Consider the following 25,674-nt stretch of genomic DNA (forward strand, 5'->3'; position numbering starts at 1 on the left):
CACAGCCAGAGGGCCGGCAGCTATAAGCTCTCTCTCCTGTCACTCCTGCTCTTTTATGTTTCATCTCAGACATGACGACCTCAGATCCTCAAAAGGCCATGTGAGGCGCACGGGCATATCCCGGCCCCCGGCCCCTCCCATCCCCAGGTTCATCACAATACACCAGGGTGCCTGTGGTTTAAGCTCCGTGACCCCTGGGGGACCCCGCCTGTCTCTTTATTGCTGATGCCGGCTCCACACAACCAAAGAAAGGGGGAGGGAAGGTGTGAGGAAAAGGAAAACAGAAAGGGGGGGAGAGAGGGCAGGATTTGCTCGGCCGTGGAGTGAAGAGAGGTTCAGAGGACTGCCTCCTTCTGAAAGAGCAGTTATAGTCCTCAGCATCCTCACGGGTCAGAAGCCCTCTTTTTATTCATCGGAAGCAGAAATCCCGCAGAGCTGCCATGCACTCGCCCTGCACACCTGCAGACACTGGAAGCCAGAGACAACAGCCAGGTGGAGCCTCCGGAGTGCTCTGCCGCATCCCACGAAGTGTTCAGGAAGAAGCCTGCCAGAATGTGCTCACAGCAAGGTCCCCCAAGCCAGGCCACGGACATGGTCAGGACCACTTGCCCATCCCTGGAGGCCCTGAGCAAGGCAGGCAAACTCAGCAGCTCAACCCAACATGGGCTGATACACAATCTTGTAAATCCTTCATTCCCAGGATCAAATGTGCCTGGTTCAGTCCATGAAAAACAATGGGAATCACAACCAAAACCACAAGGTAATCAGAAGGATCTTCAGAAGAGCTGGGAAAAACAACAGCCAGTTACAAGCACAGTTGGCCAAGGGTTGTTGAGATACCTGGTGCTGTGCTCAGTCGTGTCCAACTCTTTCCAAACCCCTGGACTGTAGCCTGCCAAGCTCCTCTGTTCATGGGGATTCTCCAGGCAAGAAGACTGGAGTAGGTTGCCGTGCCCTTCTGCAGCGGATCTTCCCAGCCCAAGGGTTGAACCTGGGTCGCTTATGTCTGCTGCATTGGCAGGTGGGTTCTTTACCACTAGCGCCACCTGGGAATTTTTAGATACTGGGGATGCCTGCAACATTTTAAATTCAAGTTGTTTTAAAAATGTTTTCCAAGACATAAGCTGGAATATATTCAGAGAATAATGAGAAACCTAAAGATGAATTTTCTCTTTGACTATCAACCAACCAGCAAAGAAGCCTCTCTTCAGTGTCTTCCCAGCCTCCCTGGTCACCATCAAAACACCATCCAACCTTAGAGCCCGACCCACCGCCCTAATGAGTGTGAGCTGGCGCAGTGCCAAGGGGTAGGACCCACGTGGGGAACACTCATTACCACTTTCTTCCCAAAGAAGATGATAGAAAAGGCCGTGTCTCATTTCTGCCTGCTCCCCCTACCAACCCAGTGAAGAAAACGTCCAACAAAAATTCTTCTAATGACCTAAGGAGGCTGGCCGCCCAGGCACAGGGCAGGGAGAGGAGAAGCCAGGTGGGGCTCTGCTCCCACCTGACCAGCCCTACACATTCCCCAGGATGCAGTACTCTTAGTGACAGAGGCAGGCACCTTGCAGTCTCATAATTCCTCCCTGTCCCACTGGCAACAATAAAATATCAGTTTTAAAACATGAAATGCCTGTGGACACAGTATGACACTGCATGTATCACAGATGCATGCACAGAGACACACGGGCTTGGTGGCTAACGCATGTTTTGAGTCCATCTGGTGCATTCCCCAACCCCCACCATTTCATTGCGCTTTCGCGCAAGTGGCCACAAACAGTGGATCTAAATCTGGCACGTTTCGAGGTCAAATGACGCAGCACACACAGAACGTGACCTCAGACAGTGCCTTTGTTCCCTCACCATCCATGGAGGCCTGCACACAGCTCCGAGTGCTGCCCGAGGCATGCCCGCGCCTCTCTAACCCTGGCACCCCCTGCTCCTTCATCTCAGGCTCACAGAAAAGACAGACACCTGGGTGGGTCTGCTCCCCCCTCCCAACGCCCCCCCCCTTGTCCCCCCCAACACACACGCAACAGCTGTAAGAGCAAGGAGATCGTGTTTTTAAAATTCCATCGGTTGGTGTAGGCACAGAGTCGGAAGCAGCTCCAACATGGACATCGAGTAAAAAATACCAGTTTTCCAAAGTCTGTAATTATGTATTTACACAAATTACATAATCCTGTATGTATTTACATACAATTACAGATTATCAAGTAAATAACACAGCATAGTGTCAGTGAGATGAAATCGCATGAAAACCATAAACTGAAGCCGTTCACTGACCCACAGCGCAGGACATGGTGGGGACAGGTGCCCGGGGATGACCTGGCAGGACATGGCGGGGACAGCTGCCCTGGGGTGGCCTGGCATGTCCTTCGGCACGGCCTGGGGACAGGTGCCCCAAGGTGAGCTGGCATGTCCGTCGGCATGGCCTGAGGACATCTGCATGACAGATGGGGGGTGATCAGTCCATGCCCGTTAAGTCTGTGACTGAGGTGCAGTGTTTGGCACCAGTTAAGACAGCGGTTTGGCCGGCCAGGTTCACGTTTGTGAAAACTGGACCCACCACTCCAGAAGTGGGGGGGCGGGGGGGTCAGCTGTCCACGGCCTTGGGTGCCTTACGACAAGAACCGGGTGCAAAGCCAGGAGCTGGGGGGCTCACTCCATGGCCCCACAGGACAGTGCCGGCCCCAGACCTGAGCCATCCACTCCCCCAGCACACTTATGTACAGAAATTGCATAAGTCAGTATTTATTTATTTACACACCATTACAGTTTATTATATCAGTTGCCAAAGCATATAACATTTTGTTTTTCTTTAAAAAAAAAAAAGTCACTGAAAAAAAACAAAAACCTCCAAAAATCGACATTAAAGTAGCACTTTCCAGGAACCCATGGGGAGCTTTGTCTTTTTCGCAGATGATTTTCTCTCTCTCTGATGGGTCAATCCAGCATCTAGTGCTACCTTAAGATCACTTTTGGCTGTCTCCTAAAATCAGTTTCTTCAGTGCTAAACATTGTACCCACGACATCCTAGAGACGTGATCCTTCCCTGTGGTCAGAGGCTTGGTGTTTCTCAGCCAAAAATATTAAATGCCTTTTGGAAAATCTACAGCCTGAATATGTGCACATATTAGCAGCAGCAAAGGGTTAAATAATAAATAAGAATACTACATCTTGGGATTAAATGCAGCTTCTGTTTAGAGAAAAAAAGAAAATAAATGAAGAGGACATTCTGACCTTTATCATAAATCAGATATTTTACATTGCTCCTGCCCCCTCCCCCACAACATTTCTTAATTCCAAACACTGGAGTTGGTTTTTCCTTAATGCACATCAGTGAACCTGCCCGTTCTCCACTTTGGGTCAGGGAAGGGGCCCCTGTGCTCATGACAAGAAGCCATGAGCTTCTACCTCAAAACAGCTTTGACTCACCAGTGACATAGTTTTATTTTTCATAGAGAATGTGCATCAGAGCAAAACAAAGTTGGAATATTAAACTTTAAAATTAGTTATATAAATCCCAACACATTTTTTAACTGTCACTTTCAATTTCCCATGTAACTGGCTAGAAAAATGCTATATGTGGTATTTGAATTTGTTATAAATTTCTTTTTCTTAAATATTGCTTTAAGAATTTGGCTCTCTTCTCCTTAGTATAGAGTAAGAAATAGTCTCCCTTGCCCAAGGGCAGGTTTCAAAGTTATTGCTACTAAAGAAATATGTATTCTTATGCTTTTCAGCATAAAATGTTATAAAAGGCTAGTAAAAGAGATATTATATAGTAACTTCCCCTCTAAAAAAATCAAGTGCTTGTGAAGACCCTTTTAAAAAACAAAACACAGTCAACAAGTATTTATTTTCCCTCTCATTGTCATGATTGATGGAGACTTATTAGTTTCATTATGCAAGTCTTATTTGAAGGGTGTTTTTACCAGGTATTATGACAGGTCACACCGAAAGCAATTTTCTATAAAAGATGTTACAATGACCCCTATGGTGCTTGTGTAATTTAATATCTGAGAGCCAAGTTTATAAGAATTACCCTGCAGTTTTGATTCAGATTCTTGTCCCCTAAAAAAAAATCTGTACCAAGTAATTTTTTTTTTCCTTTTTGAGAATTCTAAACCAGTACATGTTTGAAATGAGTCCTGTTGTTCTGGAGCTCGACTAAAACAAAAGCACAGTCATTGTTTAGCTTTGGTATATTCTGCAATAGATTTAGACAAGTAGGATATATACCAACCGTCATGTTCTCCAACTGTGATGGAGGAAGCCACTTAAGAGAGAGGAAATAGTCCAGACACAGAATAAACGTTTGAGACCCAGTTAATCTTTAATCCTCTGGGATAAGCTATGGGACAAGCAGTCTGAAGAGTGGATACTCGGTGTCATGAGCGGTACGCGTTAGTTTACAGTAACATGGGCACGACAGCGGCTGTCGCCTTCGGGACACAGGGCCATTCGAGTGTCTGAAATCCATGCACGCCACGTTCACACGTGGACTCACCACAGGTTCTAGCGGACTTGCCATTTAATGCTTACAGAGCCTAAAGCTTCCAAATGCCTATCTGGCCTGTACATATTTCATTAAAAATAAACTCTATATAATAAATAAATATATAAAATAAATAAAATGTCGCCTTTGGAATCTCTATAAATAAATTTAACTTTTTTTCTTTTTCTTTTTTTTTTTTTACTAAGAGGTCTTTGCTTTAAATTCACTGGGATGACACCCGTGACAAGGAACTGAGAAAGTCTTGTCGGTAAGACTGCGCCCACCGCACCTGCGGAGACGCAGCGGGCCCGTGGCCACCGGCCAGTCCCGACGTGTCCAGGTGGAGCGGCTGTGCTGACCAGGATGAGAAAGGACAGACAGGGCGGGTACATGCATGGCCTGTCCTCTCTGCTCCCCGCTCTCTGCAGGCCCTGCCCCCACGTGCCCCCCACCCCGCATCCCCGGCCGCCCTCTGCCCCAAGACCCACCCGGCAGCACAGCGGGCAGGGGTCCCGCGGGAGGACGAGCCCGGGGCGCAGCAGTCACATGTCCCCTCCACGCCTCCGTCAGGCTATGCATGCGACAGAGTTTGGCAACAATGGATGTGATGACACAGCAAATCAATAGGGACCCACCGCGTGAAACCTTTATAGTGGTTACTTTTTTAAGGGCTCAAGTGAAGAAACGGTCTTTGTCAACTTTGGCTTAGGATATCCTTATAGAGTTCGGGTACTTTGTCGGGGTCCACGGGTCTGGGTAAAAAATGGGTGAATTTCTGGTGCCGCTTAGTCCTGGTTCCTTCCCGGGGGGTCCCGTCCTTATTTAACGCGACGTAGAACCTCCGTCCAGTGTCCACATGCTTATACAGGTTGGAGGAGTACGTGTTGTACCAGTTCTCTTCAAACTGTTCTCTGAAGACACACTCTTGCGTGAGTTTTTCCTGTTAAAAAACAAAAGCAAGTATTTTGCAAAATTAGCTCCTTTCTGTATTTAAAAGTTGTTACATAAATGGTGAGAAAATACCCATTTTAACCCACTTTAAAGGCACTCTGCAAAAGCTACTTACCTCTATAAATTCAACTATGTTTTAATTTTTTTGTAACGATTAAAGCACAAAAAGAATCTAAATTTTTTCTAGTTAAACTTTTCCAAGTGCCAATTATCTGAATGAGTCAGCAGGCAAAGGCAACTAACACCATGAGCTGTTCCTGTTTTCACCACAAGAGTTAGGATGGAGACCATCCTGGGGGTGGGGAACCTTCTCGTGGACAGTTTCAGGGAGCTGCTTCATCGTCAGCGTCCTTTCAGAGTCCTTGCTGTGTGGACCAAATCGCCCATGACGTTACAAGTTTTCTTCCCTTTGAAGCAGTGGAAGTTATTTATTACTCTAGAAGAGTGGTTTTCAAACTTCAGCATGCAGAAGAATCACTTTGGGATACGTTTTTTCTTTCAGTGTAGAGTTCCAATCCCCAGCCCTTTAAAATTCTGAGCCAGAAAGTCTGGAAATACACATTTTGAACAGGCCCTTGGGAAATTTGGAGGCAGTCACCACCAGGTCCACATTTTGAGATACAAAGCTTTCTATCAGGACTGGGTCTTCCTTAGTACAAAGAAGTGAAGACAAACATCCCAGCCCTCGGACTTCCTTGATCTTAGACAGAAGAACCATCCCCATCCCGGTTCAAAAGCAGAAAGGATTCACATTTTCGTAAATGTATTGCACTTTGCCCTTCAGTGGACCTTTATGAAAGCCTGGATTCCCAGGAACCACACAACCAGGGCCCCTACAGTCATGTATCCTGAGCACCAAAAGGAGTAAGGACCGGAGGCCCTGCTCACATCTCACCCCCACCATGAGCTCACTCCAGGCAGACACAAATGAGGCAATGCGGGGTGGGTTGGGGGGCTGCTCTTCTCACCGTGCTGAAACTTCAGGGTCCACACCTTCCCAGGTGGTAGTGTAAAAAATAAACACTAAAATGACTTTTGAAAATATTCCCCTTGCTCTTGCACACCTGGCCCCTTATATAAGTAAGAAAACCTACAAATATATGTCCACACAGTTACACACTTGAGGACACAACTCAGCGCACTGATTCACAGCCAGCCTGATGGACAGTGAGGGTGGGGACAAGGGGGTGAGTCCTGCTGAGGATGCTGAAAACCAGAGGCCTCGTGAGCCAGCTTCCTGACATCGTTCATCCGTTCACCAAACGCTTAAACCACCCGAGGCACACAGGACCCACACCTCCTAGGAGGGGCACTTCTGGGTGATCAAAACGCACTGAGTGGGTTGGTAACAAAATATGTCCTTGGACAAGTCTCTGTTAAGCGAGCTGAACCAGGGGAAAGGATCGAGCAAAACAGACCGATGGGGAAACACTGGACCGCTGAAGCCAGGTCTACGGAGACGAGGGGGTTGCAGGGTGAGTGGCAGGCCCTCCCCTGGGAACTAACAGAAAGGCCCCCACCTCCCTCCATGAGCAAACCCAGAGGAAAGCCCTGCACTGGGGAGACCGGGCTGAATGTGATTTCTCTTCCATCTCCATTAAAGTGGACAAAATAAAACTAGTGTTAAAGACATTAACAGCTACTTCAGACTTTACTTCCATCTGTATAATAAATATTCTCCCCACAGACAAGATTACTCCTGGCTTAAAAGGTCTGGTTTGAGTTTGCAGTGATTAAGTAAGTTTTCTAAGCAGGCGATGTTCATTTACTTTCTGCTTAATAAAGTGGACCAAAGAATGGAATTGTAGAGCCTTCAGTTCTACCAAGGAAATCAAAAACGGAATTCAAATCCAGCTTTCTTTTTCTCAGCAGGAAACCACATTACCTGACAGATGCATGTGTGTGCTAAGTCACTTCAGTCGTGTCTGACTTTGTGTGGCCCCCTGTACTGTAGTCTGCCAGGCTCCTCTGTCCATGAGATTCTCCAGGCCAGAACACTGGAGCGGGTTGCCATACCCCACTCCAGGGGATCTTCCCAACCCAGGGATGGAACCCAGGTCTCTTGACAGCTCCTGCATCAGCAGGCGAGTTCTTTACCACTGCACCACCTGGGAAGCCCTGGCAGATACTTTGTTTATGAAACAGGGTTCCCCTTGTCCTCCTGGACCCTGAGCTGTGCCCCCGCTTCTGTCTGCTCTGAATATGGGTCACACCTGCTGGGCACTGGCCCTCCATGGATCAGGACAAGACACGCCACCTCAGGGTCTGCACCCAGGAGGGGCCTGCCTTTGGAGCCACAGGCATGCTCCTAGTTTCGGCCTCCACAGCCCCTCCTGGAGCAGGTCAGTGCCACATCTGGGGCGGGGCCAGGTCAGGCCCACAGCTGGGGACTGGTGTCCAGAGCTCAGTACACCGCTGGTCACCAAGGTGGCTGTGGACACTTGACGTCAGAACCTCTCAGAACTGGAGCAAACCTCAGCCAACAGCCAAGTGCGTCTTTCCCCCGAAAATGCCCTAGATGGGGGTCGCTGCTCAGGATCCTGTCATCATGGTGAAGGGGCATCTCCTGGAGCCCTGCCCAGACTGCCCACCTCCCACTTACAGAGGCTCCCTCCAGATACCCTGTCCATCCAGGGACTTCCAAGGCCCCTCCAAAGGGCTTTACATGTTTTGGGGGTATTGTCAGTTTACAAAAAAAACATTTTTAAAAACGTTGAACGTGGCTAAGAAACTGAACTAACCTTTTCACTGCTCCACAAACAAGGCTCTGTTCCCCTTATGAGGCTGTTGTAGCGTCATTACACATACAATATAACTTTTTAGACAACTCAGAAAATGAAGTAAACTGTTCCACTATGATCTCCAGATGGCAGTTTTTGTGATGGTTGAAAGGTCAATCATCTCATTCTTGGGAGGGTTAGATAACTTCAGTTAACTAGTTAAATGAGGCATGCAGACAATACACTGCCAAACGCCTGGTCCAGTTGAGCTCCTCTAGTTATTATGCAAGGATTATAATGCCGCTCAGATAAACCTGCAGATCTTAAAAACTTTTTCTAATTTAAAGGATCATAAAAATTAAAGACCCTGATACCTTTCTATACCATATATATGCTTTCAAATAATTTCTTGTTACTATTTTGGTTTATGTTAATGTGTGATTTTTGTTTTAGACAAACACAGACAAAGTAGCAAGACTTACAGAATTAATCTCTTCATCACCAGACTTCAGTACTTAGCAATAAAATATTTAGTTGAGGTGAATATATTTATGTTAGGAATGTGTAGTCCAAAGTGATTTATCTAAATTAAAAATGAGTAAATGGATGCAAATCAGGACAGCAAAAAAATACATATTAACCTGTATTTATATACATATATATATATATATATATACACAGAGGAGAAGAAACAGTTTCTGCCTTCAAATAAACTATACACTTTAGAATTACAGAACTCAGATGTTTTAAAACTCACCACATGTTTCCAATGCAGATGGTTTATAGAGTATTCCACTATAAAGTGATCAATTCTTGTTTTATTGTATTTCCATGTTTTAATTTTTTTTTTTTAGATTATTTAACTGTAGCTGTTTATGGCATACCTATCTTTGAACTGCTGGATTATGTCACTAGGCTTGGGTGGAGAATGTGGCTTTAATTCAAAAGTCTTCTAAAGCCCATGCTTTGGAACAAAATCTGGTGAATGTTAGCAACTATGGAAACCTCTTTTCATTTTATATCATCAAATTCTAAGCAGTGGGAAAAACTGAAATTAAAACTTCAAAACTTTTACCAATCCTATTAAAACCAAAGTATGAGATAATAATGTGAAAATTATAGTATGCCCCAGAGAATGTTTAGGAATGTTATACGACATAAACTCATATGGACACTAATTTCAACTATTTGACAATTGGAAAATGTGTAATTCACATGGGCGTTACCATGCCCAAGTCCCCATTTAAAAACTGAAATCAGAAGTTTTCAAACTTTGAGAGTCAAGAGTTCTCATTGAAAATACATAGACTTATGCTGCTATTTTAAAACATGATTCCATTTTTATACATATAAACATATGGTGTAGTTCTAACCACACCATCCAAATGGTTGCTTGTGTCAACTCAAAGAGCTGTTTAAACCCCCAGCATAAACTCACAACATGTAAATCCCAAGGTCAGAAGTCACATTGATAGGAGAGTTCCCGACCTTTTATAAGTTAATGATTTGATGTAATCTCTCATTCTCTGTTGTTGTTGCCCAGTTGCTAAGATCTTTCTCATCCATCACCAAGGTTCCCACGTGCAGGCTTATAGATTCAGCGACCCTGTTCTCCTTACCTCCTTCTTGTTCAGTCACCAAGTCGTGTCTGACTCTTTGCGACCCCATTGACTACAGCACACCAGGCTTCCCTGTCCTTCACTGTCTCCTGAAGTTTGCTCAAACTCATGTCTATTGAGTCCATGATGCCATCCAACCATCTCATCCTCTGTCAACCCCTTCTCTTCCTGCCTTCAGTCTTTCCCAGCATCAGGGTCTTTTCCAATGAGTCAGCTCTTCGCATCAGGTGGCCAAAGCATTGGAGCTTCAGCTTCAGTTCTTCCAATGAATATTCAGGGTTGATTTCCTTTAGGATTGACTGGTTTGATCTCCTTGCAGTCCAAGGGACTCTCAAGAGTCTTCTCCAACACCACAGTTCAAAAGCATCAATTCTTTAGCATTCAGCCTTCTGCCTATCGTTTATCCCAGTCATGGTATTTAGACCTCCCTTAACTACAATTACTTGTATAGATGCACCTTCCTCATTAATAATCTAGCTGGAAAGTCTTAGTGGGAATTGTTGCAAGGATTGGGGTGATTAAATATAATGATGAAAGGACCATTAATAAGAAGCCAGGTCTTTTAATGCTTCTCTCCTGGGAGAAGTCCCCAAACAGAAAGCAACAAACACAGAGAACAGGTGGGAAGGCACTGTGTCTCATTTGATTAGAAGCTCCATTTAGGTCCAGTCCCTTAACATATCTCACCTCCAGCCTCATTTTTCAAAACCTCTTTAAAATCCTCACCATCCCCAATGGGCCTGCTTTTACACCCGCGATCCTGGCCAACAAATGTGCCACTGGAATTGAGGGAACATGTGAAGCAGGTGTGTCTGGTGAATGCACACAGAACAAAGTGGACAGGCAACACTGTGTCATCAAACATACAGAAAATTAAGAATTCCTACATTCTCTCCACTCCTCCCACCAAACCAAACCAAACCCTCCAGAAGCAGCTTAAGCATCTGTAGACTTGAAGGCAGGGCCCAGTCTGAATCTGGAGGAACACACCGACATCTCCTAGGCTGTGTGCTCACCAGCCACATGGCACCCACAATGCAGCCAAGGACAGGACCTGACAAGAGTACTACAGGGCAGACAAGACTACTTAGAGGTAGTCTTCACAGCTACCCCCAGAGACAGACATTTGTTTGGTACATCATGTTACTTCACATACTTGCAATGTATTTTCAGAGATGGAGCCCCACAGGGGAAAGTCCCGCCCAAGGTTGAAGAGAATTCCAATTTGAGAAGTTTAATATTCACTGTAGGCAATATTCTTACTTCTGTCTCAGTGTCTAGACAATGCACATTTGATTCATCTGCCAAGAACTCTACAGGAAAAGTTCATGAAATTTCTTTCAGGATCTTAGAACACCTAGTTAAAAAGAAAGCTATGTAACATTTCTTACCATAATGACTATCTTGATGAGAGAAGTCATTCAATGACCACTTAAAATGCACATCAAAGACTTGCAAAAACTGAAAAAACTTCAAGCTAAATATTACTTTCTCTAAAAACTGAAAGTAGAAGCACAGACAATGAAGGAGAAGTGGAGAGCTTCAAGGCAGGGAGGTGGAATGAAGGAAACAATTCCTGTTGTTAAGGACACCCCCTAGAAACAGTGGGACCCAGGCACCCAGTCTGCAGGACAATCAACAGACACACTGCAGGGGGTGGAGTCAAAACAGAAAAATGTACCAAAGATTTTCTGTGGTAGACAAAACAGGCAAAATTCAGGCCTTGGGTTGCGGAAATGAAATTAGAGAAACAGAAAGATTAACAAAGACAATGGCTGTGTAAACCCAAAGGCAATTTCGGAAGAACTACAAGATTCACAGAATCTCTGCAGTGAAGTGATGGTGACCTCACACACACACACACACCCCAAATGGGGTTGATCAGCCATCCTGGGCCTCAGGTTCCTCCTCTGTGAAGAAAGGAGACAGGACCCAGAGACATCTAGGGTCTCTCTGAGCCGAAGATCAAATGGTCCAGCCTTGGAGCATCCAGTGTGGAGGCCAAGATGCCCACAATGACTGGAGAAGGACACACTGAACAGGAAATGAATAAGAAGCTGCAGTGTCACTGGAAAGTAGGAAAGAAACCAACTAACTTGTGCAGCATCCGTTGCCAACGCAGATACGCGGCCAAGTGATGCTTCCGGCAGCAGCCAAGCAGGGAAGCTGCTGTTTCAGGGAAAAAAGGACGGGGACGAAGACAGGGCTGTGGCACCAGGGACCCCTCCTTCCCTCCCTGGGAGATCCCCCCCTTACAGGGTGTCTTATGTTGGGGGACCACTGCTGACCTCTTCCCTGTGTTGACCTCAATAATCACAGCTCATGAATGAACGTCTGCCTGACCAACAAAACCTGTGTCATGAGCTGCCCCAAGAGAAGAGAGGGAAGAAAAACCAAAACCTGTAGGATAACAGTTCTCAAAGTCACAGAGTATCCAAAGCACATGCGTGCTTAGTCAGTTAGTTGTGTCCAACTCTTTACGACCCCACGGACTGTAGCCCGCCAGGTGCCTCTGTCGATGGGATTTCCCAGGAGTGGGTTACCACTTCCTTCTCTAGGGGATCTTCCTGACCCAGAGATCGAACCCACATCTCATGTGTCTCCTGCATTGGCAGGGGGATTCTTTACCCGCTGAGCACCTGGGAAGCCTAGGGAGGGCCTAGAGCTGGGGGCAAAGCTGGACATGTCACACAAGGCAGAGGAAAGGTGGCCCCGAAGAGAAGTGACCGAGGACTGGGAACTTCTCAGACGCACACAGTCATCCCCCCAAGATGCACAGAGAAACCCCTCGTGAGGGTCACACACACACACACACACACGTGTCTCTGCTACTTCCTGACTCCCCGGGTGCCCCCACCACTCAGCTCCAACTGGATTCATATCAACCCAGACTCCTCTAGATCCAAACTCATCCTCCCAGCCCCCTCCTGGTTGTAGAGAAATAGCCCCATGCGCGTGGAAAGTTACCAGTGCCACTGTCCCTTCCTCTGGGCAACACGCAGGTGGCTGTCTCACTCTCTCAGGGCCCCTCTGCTAACAGCCCACTTCCAGGACAAATTCGAGCTGACACTGTCAGTCACCCTGCTCCCCCCAGGCACCAGATCCACAGGCCATCACAGGCCATTTTCAAAACAGTGCCTTCATCCCGAGACACCAACTCTGGGGGTGGACACTTTGGTGCTGCCACGGCTGGTAGACTTCGCCAGCATGTGGACAGGAGAAACCATCCTCGCCACCATCAGTGATGGAACCTTGTCCTTAATAAAGAAATTCAACTATTTAATTTAACTAAGAACATAACATACTAACGTGCTGCACTTGAGAAGAAAGTATAGAAAATTAACCTCGGCAAACACAGCTTTATGGTTAACAGTTTGAAGGATAACACAAGGGATGTCATAGTTTGATCTGAAGGAAAATGCTTATTTCCTTTCAAACATGATGTCCTAACTCTTAACTTCTGAATTCAAACGTGCAAGAAACACGACTTCCATGGGTCTTGCACAGGGAGCTCTGCGGTCGGACAGGACAGCATGTCCGTCGTGGCAGCACGCGGTCCTGAAGGAAGCTGAGGAGCTGCTGCTCAGCCCCTGGGAGCCCAGATGGCACCCACCGTCCTCAAGACAGGCTGTCGTCAACCCTGGTTCCTACTCCAGTCCGCAACCCTGAGGCAGCGGCCCTAGATCTGGGGTCCCAGCCCTGTGCTTCCCCCCCTCCACACTCTATCTCCAAGTTCAAAGTCTTCAGGATGCAAGGACAGGAAGGAACCTTCCACTGAGACACAGCAAGCTGAAAACCAACTCAAAAGACTGGGAGGGAAGGAAAAGGGACACCAGCCGCTCGAGGACCCAGAGACAAGCCCCTGCAGACAGCGAGGCTGAAGGAAAACGGGGTGGCGGGGGGAGGAGGGGGCACAGAGATCAACCCCAGGTGGGGAGCGGACAGCAAGCCCGTGTTCACGTCCAGGGGAAGGCCCCTGCAGGCCACATGGAGCTGCCCGGTGGCGACGTAGGGGGGCGCCTTTGGCATGACCTTGGCGGGTCCGCGCTCACAGCACACGGGCACTTCCCACAAAGGAGAAGCAAACCGCGGCAGTGGTGTCAGGACAGTGACAAGGACGACAAAGGGCTGAGGGAGGAGGGGACGAGCTTGGTCAGGATCATAAGCGCTCACAAGCCCTTCATGGGCTCCACTCGACACCACTGCCTCGCCATCCTTGTGGGGCACTCAGCGGAGGTGCTGGGCAAGCAGACGTCTCCAAATCCTGCAGCCCCAAGGCTGCCTTCACACCGGCCCCTCCCAAACTGCCTTCTCTGTAAACCATCCAGACTTCCCTTCCAGCCTGAGATGAAGCCCCACCCCCAGCCCTCTCTGGACACAATTCTGTTACCTCAGCCACGTTTGCACATCCAACTCCCCCCAGCGTGGCAAGTTCCCCTTGAACCAGAGCCAAGATCGCCCCAGGAGGAAGTAGCCTGACGCGCGAGGCCGCTCCATGTGGATCAGGCCCTGAACTGCAGCTCCTGGGGAAACAGAGGTTCAGAGCCTGTTTCTCTCTCATCACATGCTTGTCAAACAACCAATACATAGCCTTGCTTTGTTCTGTCTCCATTTAAGTTAATATCGTGGATTTGTCAGCTGTGGACGCAGGGCAGTGACTCAGGCCAGCTGAGACTCCTGTGAGGCCCGTGTTTCCTCTGTGACACAAGCCCAGCCTCCTGCACTTGGGACATGCACAGCATCTCAGAACTAGGCCTCGGGGGCATTCTGATCAGAGAAACCACCCTGGAAAAGCACAAAAACATGAGACCCCAGGCACTAAACAGATGCAGGAGAGGATGCTCACTCAGCAGGAGCTGAAGGCACAAGGCCACACGGCCTCATGGGGCCCTGGCCGGCAGGAGCTTCTGCTGCTGCTCTTGGCAGGTTTGTGAGTCACACCATTCCAGGGTCATACAATTGGGTACACAAACTCCAGCTGGTGGACAAACGTGCAAGCACGTGACCTGCAGTCACGCGAGTCAACTGTTCTCCAGCACCTGCAGAAGTGCTGGCCTGTGTGGGCAATGACACCGCCAAAACCTGCGGGGTTATGAAAACGAGTGAGTGTGCACTCACGTGTGGGCACGTGTGGCAGGGAGTGTGCACGGCTGCCCCACAGCATCAGTGCAAGAAACGCAGGGATGCAACTACTGGAGAGAAACAGAAGGCCATGTCCCCAGCATCTAAGCCCTGGGCCAGGCCCCGCCTGTTCTACGACTCAGGAAGCTTCTGTGCCGAGATCCCGGAGCCTGAAGGAAGGCTGCCGCTGAGCACGAACCCCAGTCTCAGGTCATCCCTCTCTTCCCCTCTCTGTGCACATAGGTGCACCGAGCCCAGCCCGTGGGCCTGACGATGAAAACCAGGTCCCTGGTGGCTCAGACGATAGATCGTCTGCCTGCAACGCAGGAGACCTGGGTTCGATCCCTGGGTCAGGAAGATCCCCTGGAGGAGGAAATGGCAACCCACTCCAGTATTCTTGCCTGGAGAATCCCGTGGACAGAGGAGCCTGGCGGGCCACAGTCCATGGGGGTCTCAAAGAGTTGGACATGACTTAGCAACTTCACTTTTCAGAGACTGTGATGCCTCCCTACCTGTGAGCCCTGCCACCGCTTGCCAGGTTATCCACGCAGGCCTCAGACCATCAGGGGAGTCAGCTCGCTGCTTAACAACAGAAACTTGACTACAGTTACATAAAGAAGAAGATAAATTTTTTTATAAAAGATGATTTTCCACTAACTAACAGCCAAGAGTATAGATGTTAAGGAAACAAATGAACCACTAAGTAAAAACTAGGCTGCTAGAAGGAAACAATTGTTTCAAAATCATGTCTGTGAAGGGCAGACTAGACCCTGCTCTAATAAAGGGGTTATTTTTGGAGGAAAATATACATATATCTATAGATAGATAGATAGATTTTTTTAATTCACAAAAGCAGATGACCACTCGTGTGTATCAGACAAGATTAATTCACCTGCATTCAAACCAAACTCCTTCCTTACCCTCTGTGTGACCTTGAGTCCGTCACTAAGCCACCAACCCCCATCTCCTCACCTCCAGCACAAGGATGCTCTATGAGCTAAACTGGCTAATATAGTAGGAATGGTCTCCTGAGGCGCTGCCCTCCTTCACAAAGAACCGCCTCACGGTCCTCTGACGGCCGGCAACCTGTGCATAGGATGGGAGGCCGGGCTCTATCACTCGGTGTCTACTTAAAGCCACCCGCTTGCAGAGCACGCCCGCCCCAGGGAGGCCACAACACAGAAGACTCTTGCCATTTCCTCTGCAGGAATGACACCCCTCGGACTCAACGTCCAGGACCCGCTGGCATGGCCGCTGCCAGAGTTGTCTCGACCGACACAACACACAGACAAACCACAGAGTCCAGCAGGGACTGGCCACCAGGCATGGTGTCCTGTTGCACAAGTACACGCTCATTCTGTGTGTGCCCACACTGCTCACACGGGCACTGCAGATGCCTCACGGAGACCACAGGGAGCCCCCCAATTCTGGCACGTTTCCACAGCTGCACGTCCCAGGAAGATAAAGGCTAATCCAGGGGCACCACGCTTCCTGCAGGAGCATCATCTCAGACTTTTTCATCCCCCAAAAAGTAAAGGAATCCTTTTAAGGCCACTCAAGACCCTCCTGAGGCCTGCCTATAACCACACATGGTCGCCCAAGAATGTGTCTGTATCTGACATCACCTTTAGTGCAAAGCAGCAAAACCCTCACCACTGGGACTCATGGGAAGAGAAACGACATCCTTGGACCGTCCGTGAGGGCCAGGTGACACCTGGCTTCCCAGCAATTCACCCAGGAGGCCGTGGGGGGAGGCCAGCCCCCCCTGGAGCCCTGGGGACAGGTGTGCCGCGCATGAAGCTGTATCTCAGCCCCACTCAGGTAGCTTCACCCATCACATCAGACCCCACTCGCTGCTCCAGAGTCCAGCAGTTCCACAGTCCAGGGTGAATTTTAATACACGAGTGTTTTGCGTTGCAGTCACCAAAGGAGCACAAAGTGTCTATGTTTGTACATATTCAATTAAAACAAAAAGAATTTAAGGCAAATGGGATTTTGGGATCTGAGATATTTCACCGTTTCCTCTTACAGGGGTGGACATACACCTTCATCCGGGGATGGGTGGTCCTTGAAGCCCCCCAACCACTGCCCCCCTCCGTGGAGACACCGCACAAGGGACAGCTCCGGTTCACACAGGCCCAGCCAGTGCGGACAGGCATCCCACGTGATGTCGGGCCTTAAAGTTTCTACACAGTGGAAACACAGTCTGAACCCAGCACACCCTGGTTACTGATTACACAGACTCACATGGACCCAGCCGGGCACACCTGTGTATCTGAAAATGTAACAACTAACCAACGGTCCACAGGTGCCTGTGTGACCAGCGTCTCTGGCAGGTGGTGGCCAGGCTCCCGCACTCCAGCACTGGTCTGAGTCCTCACTCTGCCCCACAAGCTCTGGCCCAGGAGCAAGTTACCCCACCTCCTCTCTTTCAGGCTTAACAGCTAAGCAGGGTCCCACCAGCAGAAAACCAGGGTGGCCCAGGTGGAAACCCAGGACAGTGGAGGTGGACAGTGATGGCCCAGGTCACACTGTCTACGTGTGACGTACTATACGGATGCAGGCGTGACCAGCCAAATGGCTGGGGTGACGAGCCTACGTGCCAATGGCGTGTGACACACACAGCGGGGCCTTCAGGAGACCGAGACCGGCTCCTAAGAGCCAAATTCAGTGGGAAAGACCAACGGGAATGAAAACTCCAGACAGAAAACAGTGGGTGCTGAAAAGGATACAAACAGGCGTCTGTCATCCTCCTCACCACGTTTTCAGGTCCCATGCTCCCCTTTCTTGCACCACTACAGTTTTAGAGACTGTGCTGCCTCTTTTTAATGAAAATGTCAACAACTCTCATTAAATGCAGGCTCCTTGAAACAGATTAATTGTTTTCAAGGCATTCTTTTTTAAAGAGGTATTTATTACAATCAATTATTCTTGACACTTTGAAGTAACCTGATGATGCTCAGATGATTTAGATTAAGACCCTAAAGGTAACAAAGCCTTACATCTACTCTGTCATGAGAACAAAAGTGAAAGATGTAAACTAATACTCTAACATTTTAATTCTCTGCCCAAGTACGCACTCATATATGTGTGTGTGTGAGAGAGAGAGAGAAAGAGAGATCTAATACCCTTCCTAAATCTCACCCAGGCAGGGTATTCTAATCCTTACATTTGAAAAATTACGTACCCTTCCTTTTCTGCCTCCCTTTTGTGAGACGCCTATTCATCCCTCAAAACCCAGTGAAATGCTACCACCCAAATTCCCCAAGCAATTACTGAGACACTCTTCTGGATTCCCAAGATATTTGTGATTCCTCTAACACAGTGCAGTTCACACTGCACTGAATTATTTACAGGTATATTTCTCCCACCAGAGTCTGAGATACTTACTGTGTTGTCATGCACTTAGCACAACGCTGGGCACATATTAAGTATAAATGTTTGTGAAGAAATGAGCAGATGAATGGACATAGGGATGAATTCAAAACATGATTACAATAATCAAACTCCATCCCAGAAATCGAATGGCTCAGATTTTCCTTAAATCACATCATAATATACATCAGCAATAGAGTTTTTCCTATTTCCACAGTATGACAGGGTGTGTGCATGCTAAGTCACTTCAGTTGTGTTCGACTCTTTGCAACCGTACCGACCATAGCCCGCCAGGCTCCTCTGTCCATGGGAATTCTCCAGGCAAGAATAACTGGAGTGGGTAGCCATTCCCTTCTCCAGGGGATCTTCCCAACCCAGGGATCGAACCCACATCTCTCATGTCTCCTGCACTGGCAGTTGGGTTCTTTACCACTAGCGCCATCTGGGAAGCCCTCTAACAGGGTTCAGAATCCTACGTATTTTTCTGAAGAAGTATTACCCCATTCACCTCTGACCTTTTAGATCTAATACTAAGGTAGTCTTGGAAGCAAAAGAATCACATAAATGAAAAGAGAAAAAGCAATCCTGAATACATTTTACATTAATTTTAGCTGCACTTACACATGCATAGACTTTATAAAAGTGACAGCTAATTCCCCAAATCTCCTGTTCACCTTCTTTCCCAGTGAGATCAGTCTTTTCAAGGTTTCCTCAATGTTTAGAAACACATCTTCTCCACTCCGCTGAGCTTCACACAACCTCATACAAGTAAACTTCTCAGCTACGGTTTCCGGCGTGCTAATAACAGAACCGCTGCCTGCTTCTCTTTCCTTCTCTCAGTCTCTTTGGGATGGAGGGGGGATGTGCGGGTCACCCCATTCTCACTCCCACACAAGGATGATGACAACCACAGCGCAGTGTGGCTCTGGCCACTGAGGAGATGGACTCCCTCACACCTGTGTGAGGTGTGGATACAGGCAAACCAGGCAGGCAGCTCGGAAGAGGCGATCCTGCTGTGTAACATCATGGGCACATGGAGAACATCACAGGACAGGCAGGGAAGACGGGAGTGAAGCCCTGGGAGCCCAAGGCATGAAAGGCCGAGACCCAGCGCACAGGAGCCGTGAGGCCACCTGAGTCCAGCCCTTGTCTGGACAGGAGGAGCAGGCGGGGGAGCCTGGCGTCCCGATGGCCACCACCCTCCCTGGATTTCACCCTCTCCAGCCTCTGCCCCTCCCCCAGGGATGGACACTCGGACAGCATGTCACAGCACGGCTCAGCGGGGGGACAGCAGAGAGGGACATTTCCCTCCAGCAGGGCCCAAGGGACACACTGACCACACAGGCAGAGACAGCCAGGGCCACACCTCGAGGGTCAGGAAGCCACAAATAAACCACAATGTTCAATCCACTGCAACCCGATGAGGACCCTCGCCGGTGCAGGCCCAGGCTGTGTGCAGAGCAACCCTGAAAGGAAACCTGCAGCCCCCACCTCACACACTAGGGAACACGGACCCACAACCAACACAGAGACACAACCACATCAGAAGTCTACATTCCTGGAGTGGACACATAACGAACACGGACACGACCGACATGGACACACAACCGACCTGGACACACAGTCACACCAGAAGTCCACATTCCTCAGGTGAGGATGGAAACATAAAGAAGGCACCACCAGAGCCCCGAGGACACACACACATACACACACACACACACACGAGATGCTGACCAGGAACTCAGGCTCCAGCTGGGTGTGGAAGGTTTTGCAGAAGAGGCAGTATTGTCACCGAATCCTAAAGAAAAAAAGCTGCCTCCTGAGACACAGGGAGGAGAGGACGGCAGGGTGGGGTGGGGGACCCGACCCCACAGCCCATCGGACGACAAGTGACCAGAGAAGAGCAGGGAGGCAGATTCGAGGCACATGGGACAGGGACAGGAGATGGCCCAGCAGAGCAGACCCGGGCAGCGAGGCTCGGCGGGGCGAGTGGATGCAAGCAGGTGGCCACCGCCTTCAAGGGCAGAAGCTCAAGCGGTCTGAGCGGGAAGCGGCGGTGTTGGGGGCTGAGGGACCCTCTGTCGGCGGAACCAGGGTGGGCACGGGGGAGGCTGGAGGCTGAGGAAGGAAACGAGGGGGTGGGAAAATGCAGCCCTGGTCACCTGCCCACCCAGCAGGGCCCCAGCCTGAGGACACCTCCAGGCGAGCAAGGATACAAAGGGGGCCATCCCACCTCTACTGGGCACCTCAGGCTCTGAACCAGGCAGCGGGCCTCACAAGCCCGCAGTCAGGCCTCCCCGCCTCCTCATGGTCACCAGGTCTCTGCCCCAGCGGGGCTCAACTGGGGACATGCAGAAAGGGTAGGGGCAAGAAAGGGGAAGGGCGGCCCCTGGAGAAGCCTCCACAACAGGCCACGGCTTCGAGGACACAGGTCCATCTGCTGTGGACAGAATGTGGCCTCTGACTGCCCACTCGTCCATCCCTGCCTTCAGAGCACTTCACCTTAACGCGTGCTGCATAAAACAACATAACATATATGGGCTACACTTTATGTACACAACTTTTAAACAATTTGACATGAGGCACTGAGATCTACGCTCAGAAAACTCTGGAGACCACCATTCCAGGTGCCCGGTCAGCTGCAGTAAGTGCTCTCTGCCTCCACAGGGAGCTTCCAACCCACTGGAGACAGGACAGAAGACACAAGAAAAAAGAAACTCATAATACTTACAAATGATTATTATATTTTTCTATTCCTTCTCGCCTACAAGAATATCTGACAGTAATTTCCATCTCCCTTGTCTCTACATAATGAAAATCTTATGTAGCTCAGAAAAAGGGCTGATACTCACTGCAAGGTCTATTTCTAGTTTTAATTACAATGCTTGCCAAAGCTGGGGAGAGATCATTTCAATTCATTTCAAAAATAACTCCCATTCAATACCAGAAGATGGGATTTTTCACAGTTGTGAATTTTTTATTTACTGGGTAATGAAAATGGCTCAGCATATAAATAAAGCATTTGCTTTAGAAACTTTGGTCTAGTGAAGATCCAGGGCTGACATCTATTCATAACAGTGAAGTGGTTTTCTTCAAAAAGTGAAAGCCTACACTCCCCTTCCCACCACCACCAGTTTCATTTCTATTTATAACCTAGAGAAAGAGTGGTTCCCAGCAAACGTGAGTCAGGGAGGCTGGCAAGGTGGCCGCTGCACTTACCGATCCATACAGCTCCCCCTTCTCATTCATGCCGAGGTAGAGTCCACTGTCCACGCCGCGGATGCTGACCAGACCCACGGCTATACTGATGAACTCCAGGATCCCTGCAAGACCGAGACAGAGGGACACAGGTCAGGGCCTGGAGCACTGCCCTCCGGGCGTCCACAAGCCCGGGAGCACCGAAGAGGAGCACTTACTCGGGAACCGTCTTCTCTTAAAACCAGTGCCCCAAAGAATTGATTTTTCTAGATCAATAGCTTCTAGTTATGAGACAAAAACACTTATCAACATGACATATAACCAAAAAAGCAATGTTTTTAAATAAAAAGCCAGCATTTTTCTTTTAAACTTCTTATAATCTTCTATTGGAGTATAGCTGATTAGCAATGTTGTGACAGTTTCAGGTGGACAGCAAAGGGATTCAGCCATACATATCCATGTATCCATTCTCCCCTAAACTCCCCTCCCATCCAGGTTACCACATAACACTGAGCAGGGTTCCCTGTGCTATACAGGAGGTCTCTGCTGGTTACCCATTTTAACTGTAGCCGTGTGGACATGCCCATCCCCAACTCCCCCCAACTATCCCTTCCCCCTAATCTTCCCCCCAACCTTCCCCCACCCCCATAACCATAAGTTCATTCTCTAAGAAAAAACCTGGTATTTACATAGATATGGTAAGAAATGACAGGTCAGATAAGCCAGTGTACATGTCCTAACTAACTTATACAAGTATAATGTACGAGAAAACTTACTTCTACTTTAAAACTGTGAAATGAAGTATCCGTGTATGGGCATGGATTGGAAAAAAGTTCTATTCAGAGAAAAGTCTACGTCTCTTCAAGTAAGAATGGAGATGCCAACCAAAGACTTGTCTGGTTTACATCGAAAATTATCCGGCTCTCTCTATCCAATATAAGAGTATTATGCTCCATCTGGAAAACTAAAAGGCCTACATCCCAAATATTTCTGCTTAAAGTATTGATTTTTCTCTGTGCTTATCTAAACCACAAAGAGATAGTTAAGCAATTAAGATAACACAATATTTGGAGGGAAAAAAAATGCTCATTCCAAAAAAATGCTCTTGATTTAAAATAGGCATGGATTACTATAACCCAAAATCAAATCAACATAACAATCTTATTTCCTTCTTTCCTCTTGCTTACCTCACTAAGAATAACATTGCCTAAGCTGGGCATAAATCCAGAAATTTTATAGTCACACAACAGCAGCTCTAGGTTCCATAACAATAGTGTTGTTTCAACATGATTATCCAACGGCATTTTGGGGACGATAGTAAGACACTCATGCTCAGCCATTTTCTCCACATTTTGTATTAAAGTGCTACACTCTGTGTAAACCTTGCATTAACACATACCAAATACTAGGCTGTTTTAGAAATATCTGCAAATATTAAAATAATTTACTTACATTTAAAAAGTTTAGAAAAAAATAGGGATAACATTGTGCTACAGTCAGTCTCCTGTGACTTGTAAAAAAGCACTTACGTGGATTTTTAAACAATTAATTTTGCAACTCTCACAAAACAGACTGTGCAGCAATCATAGTAAGACATGGACTACATAAATCTAATAAAGCAAAGGTTCCAAGGTGATGGACAAAGAGAGAGACTGCTTATAAAAGGGTGTTCCTAGTCCTGTTATAAGCACAAAATGTAACAAATTCTTTGATCTTAGTTTACAGACTGTCCATCTGAACCTGCAAGAAAAAAAAAAAACTTTGTATTTTAACAGAATGTGAAATAGTGTGTGGGAAAATATGATGAGAAATTGCCTTCTGAATCTGATAACCGGTGAGTCTCAAATGAAAAACACATCTGAAATAAGTTCATTAATCAGCCATTCCCTACCTCACAAAGCAAATGGAAGACAAATAAGGCAATATTTCCATGAGAGTCAGTTCATGTGAGATGCACGCCCTTATTGATGAATCATTTTATTTCATTATGCCACATCCAACTCTTAGGATTAAAAATAACTTACATTGTGGCATTTTATTACTAAAGGAGTCACATACTACAGTGTGAGTCTCTTCTTAGCTACCTGAAAACACACACTATAAATCACAGTAATCCTGAAATAGGATAAGAAATTCATTAACATCCAATTTTCATTGTAAAATGGAAACATTTTGCCCCATTGCAGCTGAACAATACACTATGTCAACTGAAAGTCATAAAACTAAAAGATACTTGTACCTTCTAAGAGGGCATTTGATGATCTTTGCTTTCCCTAACATGAGGCAGCTCTGAGAGAACTAGTAACAGTTATCAACCAATGTTGCCCATCAGCCCAAACAAAACCTAAGTACATGAGCTCTCACAAAGCCATGTGCCTGGCTGGTCTACAGGACATCAGGAGCACCAGTCTTATCAGTGACAACCCCAACAGCTGGGGTCCTCCAGCATCTAGTATGTGCCCAGTGAGAGGCCTGCCACTCGGGCCACATAAGAGCCCAAGGTGTCATCACATGCAAGCCCTCAGATGACATATGGGGACGCTAGGCTTAAGGACAACCTCCCCAGGAGCAATCAGACTCCAATGCCTAGGTCCTTAGTGACCATGCACATTTCCCATCAGCTTTACCTTTTTTCCTCAAGAGTCTGGGATTTCTGTACCACTTTTTTCTTTTTAATTGGAGGCTAATTACTTTACAATATTGTAGTGGTTTTTGCCATACATTGACATGAATCAGCCATGGTTTTACATGTGTTCCCCATCCTGAACCCCCTCCCACCTCCCTTCCCATCCCACCCCTCAGGGTCATCGAAGTACACCAGCCCTGAGCACCCTGTCTCATGCATTGAACTTGGACTGGTGATCTATTTCCCATATGATAATATACATGTTTCAATGCTGTTCTCTCAAATCACCCCACCCTCACCTTCTCCCACAGAGTCCAAACGTCGTTCTTTACATCTGTGTCTCTTTTGCTGTCTCACATATAGGGTCATCGTTAGCATCTTTCTAAATTCCATGTATATGCGTTAATATAACGTATTGGTGTTTTTCTTTCTGACTTCCTTCACTCTGTATAATAGGCTCCAGTTTCATCCACCTCATTAGAACTGATTCAAATGCATTCCTTTTAATAGCTGAGTAATGTTCCATTGTGTATATGTACCACAGGTTTCTTATCCATTCGTCTGCTGATATATATGGTCATTCCCTCACTAGTGAAATGGAAGATGTGAAATGGAGATGAGACTTGACCAAGCCAGTGCTCAGGACAAGTAGGAGCAGAGGAAATGAAGAGCAGGCAGGCTCCTGTGTCTGCACTCTCCTCACACAGGACGTGGGAAGGTGGGCAGCTCCGCATGTTAACATACTGGTTTTGTGCACACACAACATAAGTTCTGAAATGATTATTACATATTTTGGAAATGAAAGTGCTAAGAGATCAATCTTGTTATCTCCTGGCATCAGTAAGACATGCACTCATTCATTAAATCAACAAACTAAGGAGTAAGCCAATGGGCATCCCCGATGGTTCAGCAGTAAAGAATCTGCCTGTCAAGGCAAGGTTCGAACTCCGGATCTGGAAGATCCCCTGGAGAAGGAAATGGCAACCCGCACCAGTATTCTTGTCTGGGAAATTCCATGGACAGAGGAGCCTGGAGGGCTACAGTCCATGGGGTCACAAAGGAGTCAGACACCAGTGAGTAACTGAACAACAACAAATTGTAAGCCACACCCTTTGTTGAGAATATGACCATGAGCAAGGACTAGACTATGACCTCAAAGAGCTTCCCATCTAGTGGGCAGAAGGACAGACAACCAGGTAAGTGTAATAACAATGCGGGGGCCGGGGGGGGGCGGGGGGGCAATGCAATGAGAGTTGGGTATTCATGGTAGGCAGGCAGCTTACTCAGGCTAGGGAAGGGGAGTCTGGGGTGCTTCCAAGGGTTAAGACCAGAGACAAGTCTCCAAGGAGAGAGACTCTAGATGAGAAGGAGCTACATCTAGGGACCCCAGATGGAAAGGATGTCATTACCTCAAACTAGCATCCTTAGCTCTGCAGCCCCTTGAGACACAGAGACCTCAAAAGAACAGCCCAGCTTTTCATGAGGTCACCTTGTGATCTGAGGGCAAACAGAATCTAGAACATCTGAGTCACAGCTGCTCCCCCATATGCAGAGCGCATCAGA

At 47.6% G+C, this 25,674-nt stretch overlaps 1 protein-coding gene across 2 annotated transcripts in view; it reads right to left on the reverse strand.

Moving 5' to 3' along the window:
- Nucleotides 1–2,738: 2,738 nt before the first annotated feature.
- Nucleotides 2,739–25,674, reverse strand: part of FGF9 (fibroblast growth factor 9) — a 28,686-nt gene continuing 5,750 nt past the window's right edge. For both annotated transcript variants that reach the window (XM_043478106.1, XM_043478105.1), the window contains exons 2-3: nucleotides 21,507–21,610; nucleotides 2,739–5,441 (exon numbers count right to left, since the gene is read on the reverse strand). In XM_043478106.1, coding sequence (XP_043334041.1) covers nucleotides 5,196–5,441; nucleotides 21,507–21,610 — 350 coding nt within the window. In that variant the 3' untranslated portion in view covers nucleotides 2,739–5,195. The remainder of the gene's footprint in view (nucleotides 5,442–21,506; nucleotides 21,611–25,674) is intronic.

Source organism: Cervus canadensis, chromosome 9 (genome assembly GCF_019320065.1).
Source record: "Cervus canadensis isolate Bull #8, Minnesota chromosome 9, ASM1932006v1, whole genome shotgun sequence".
NCBI lineage: Eukaryota > Metazoa > Chordata > Mammalia > Artiodactyla > Cervidae > Cervus > Cervus canadensis.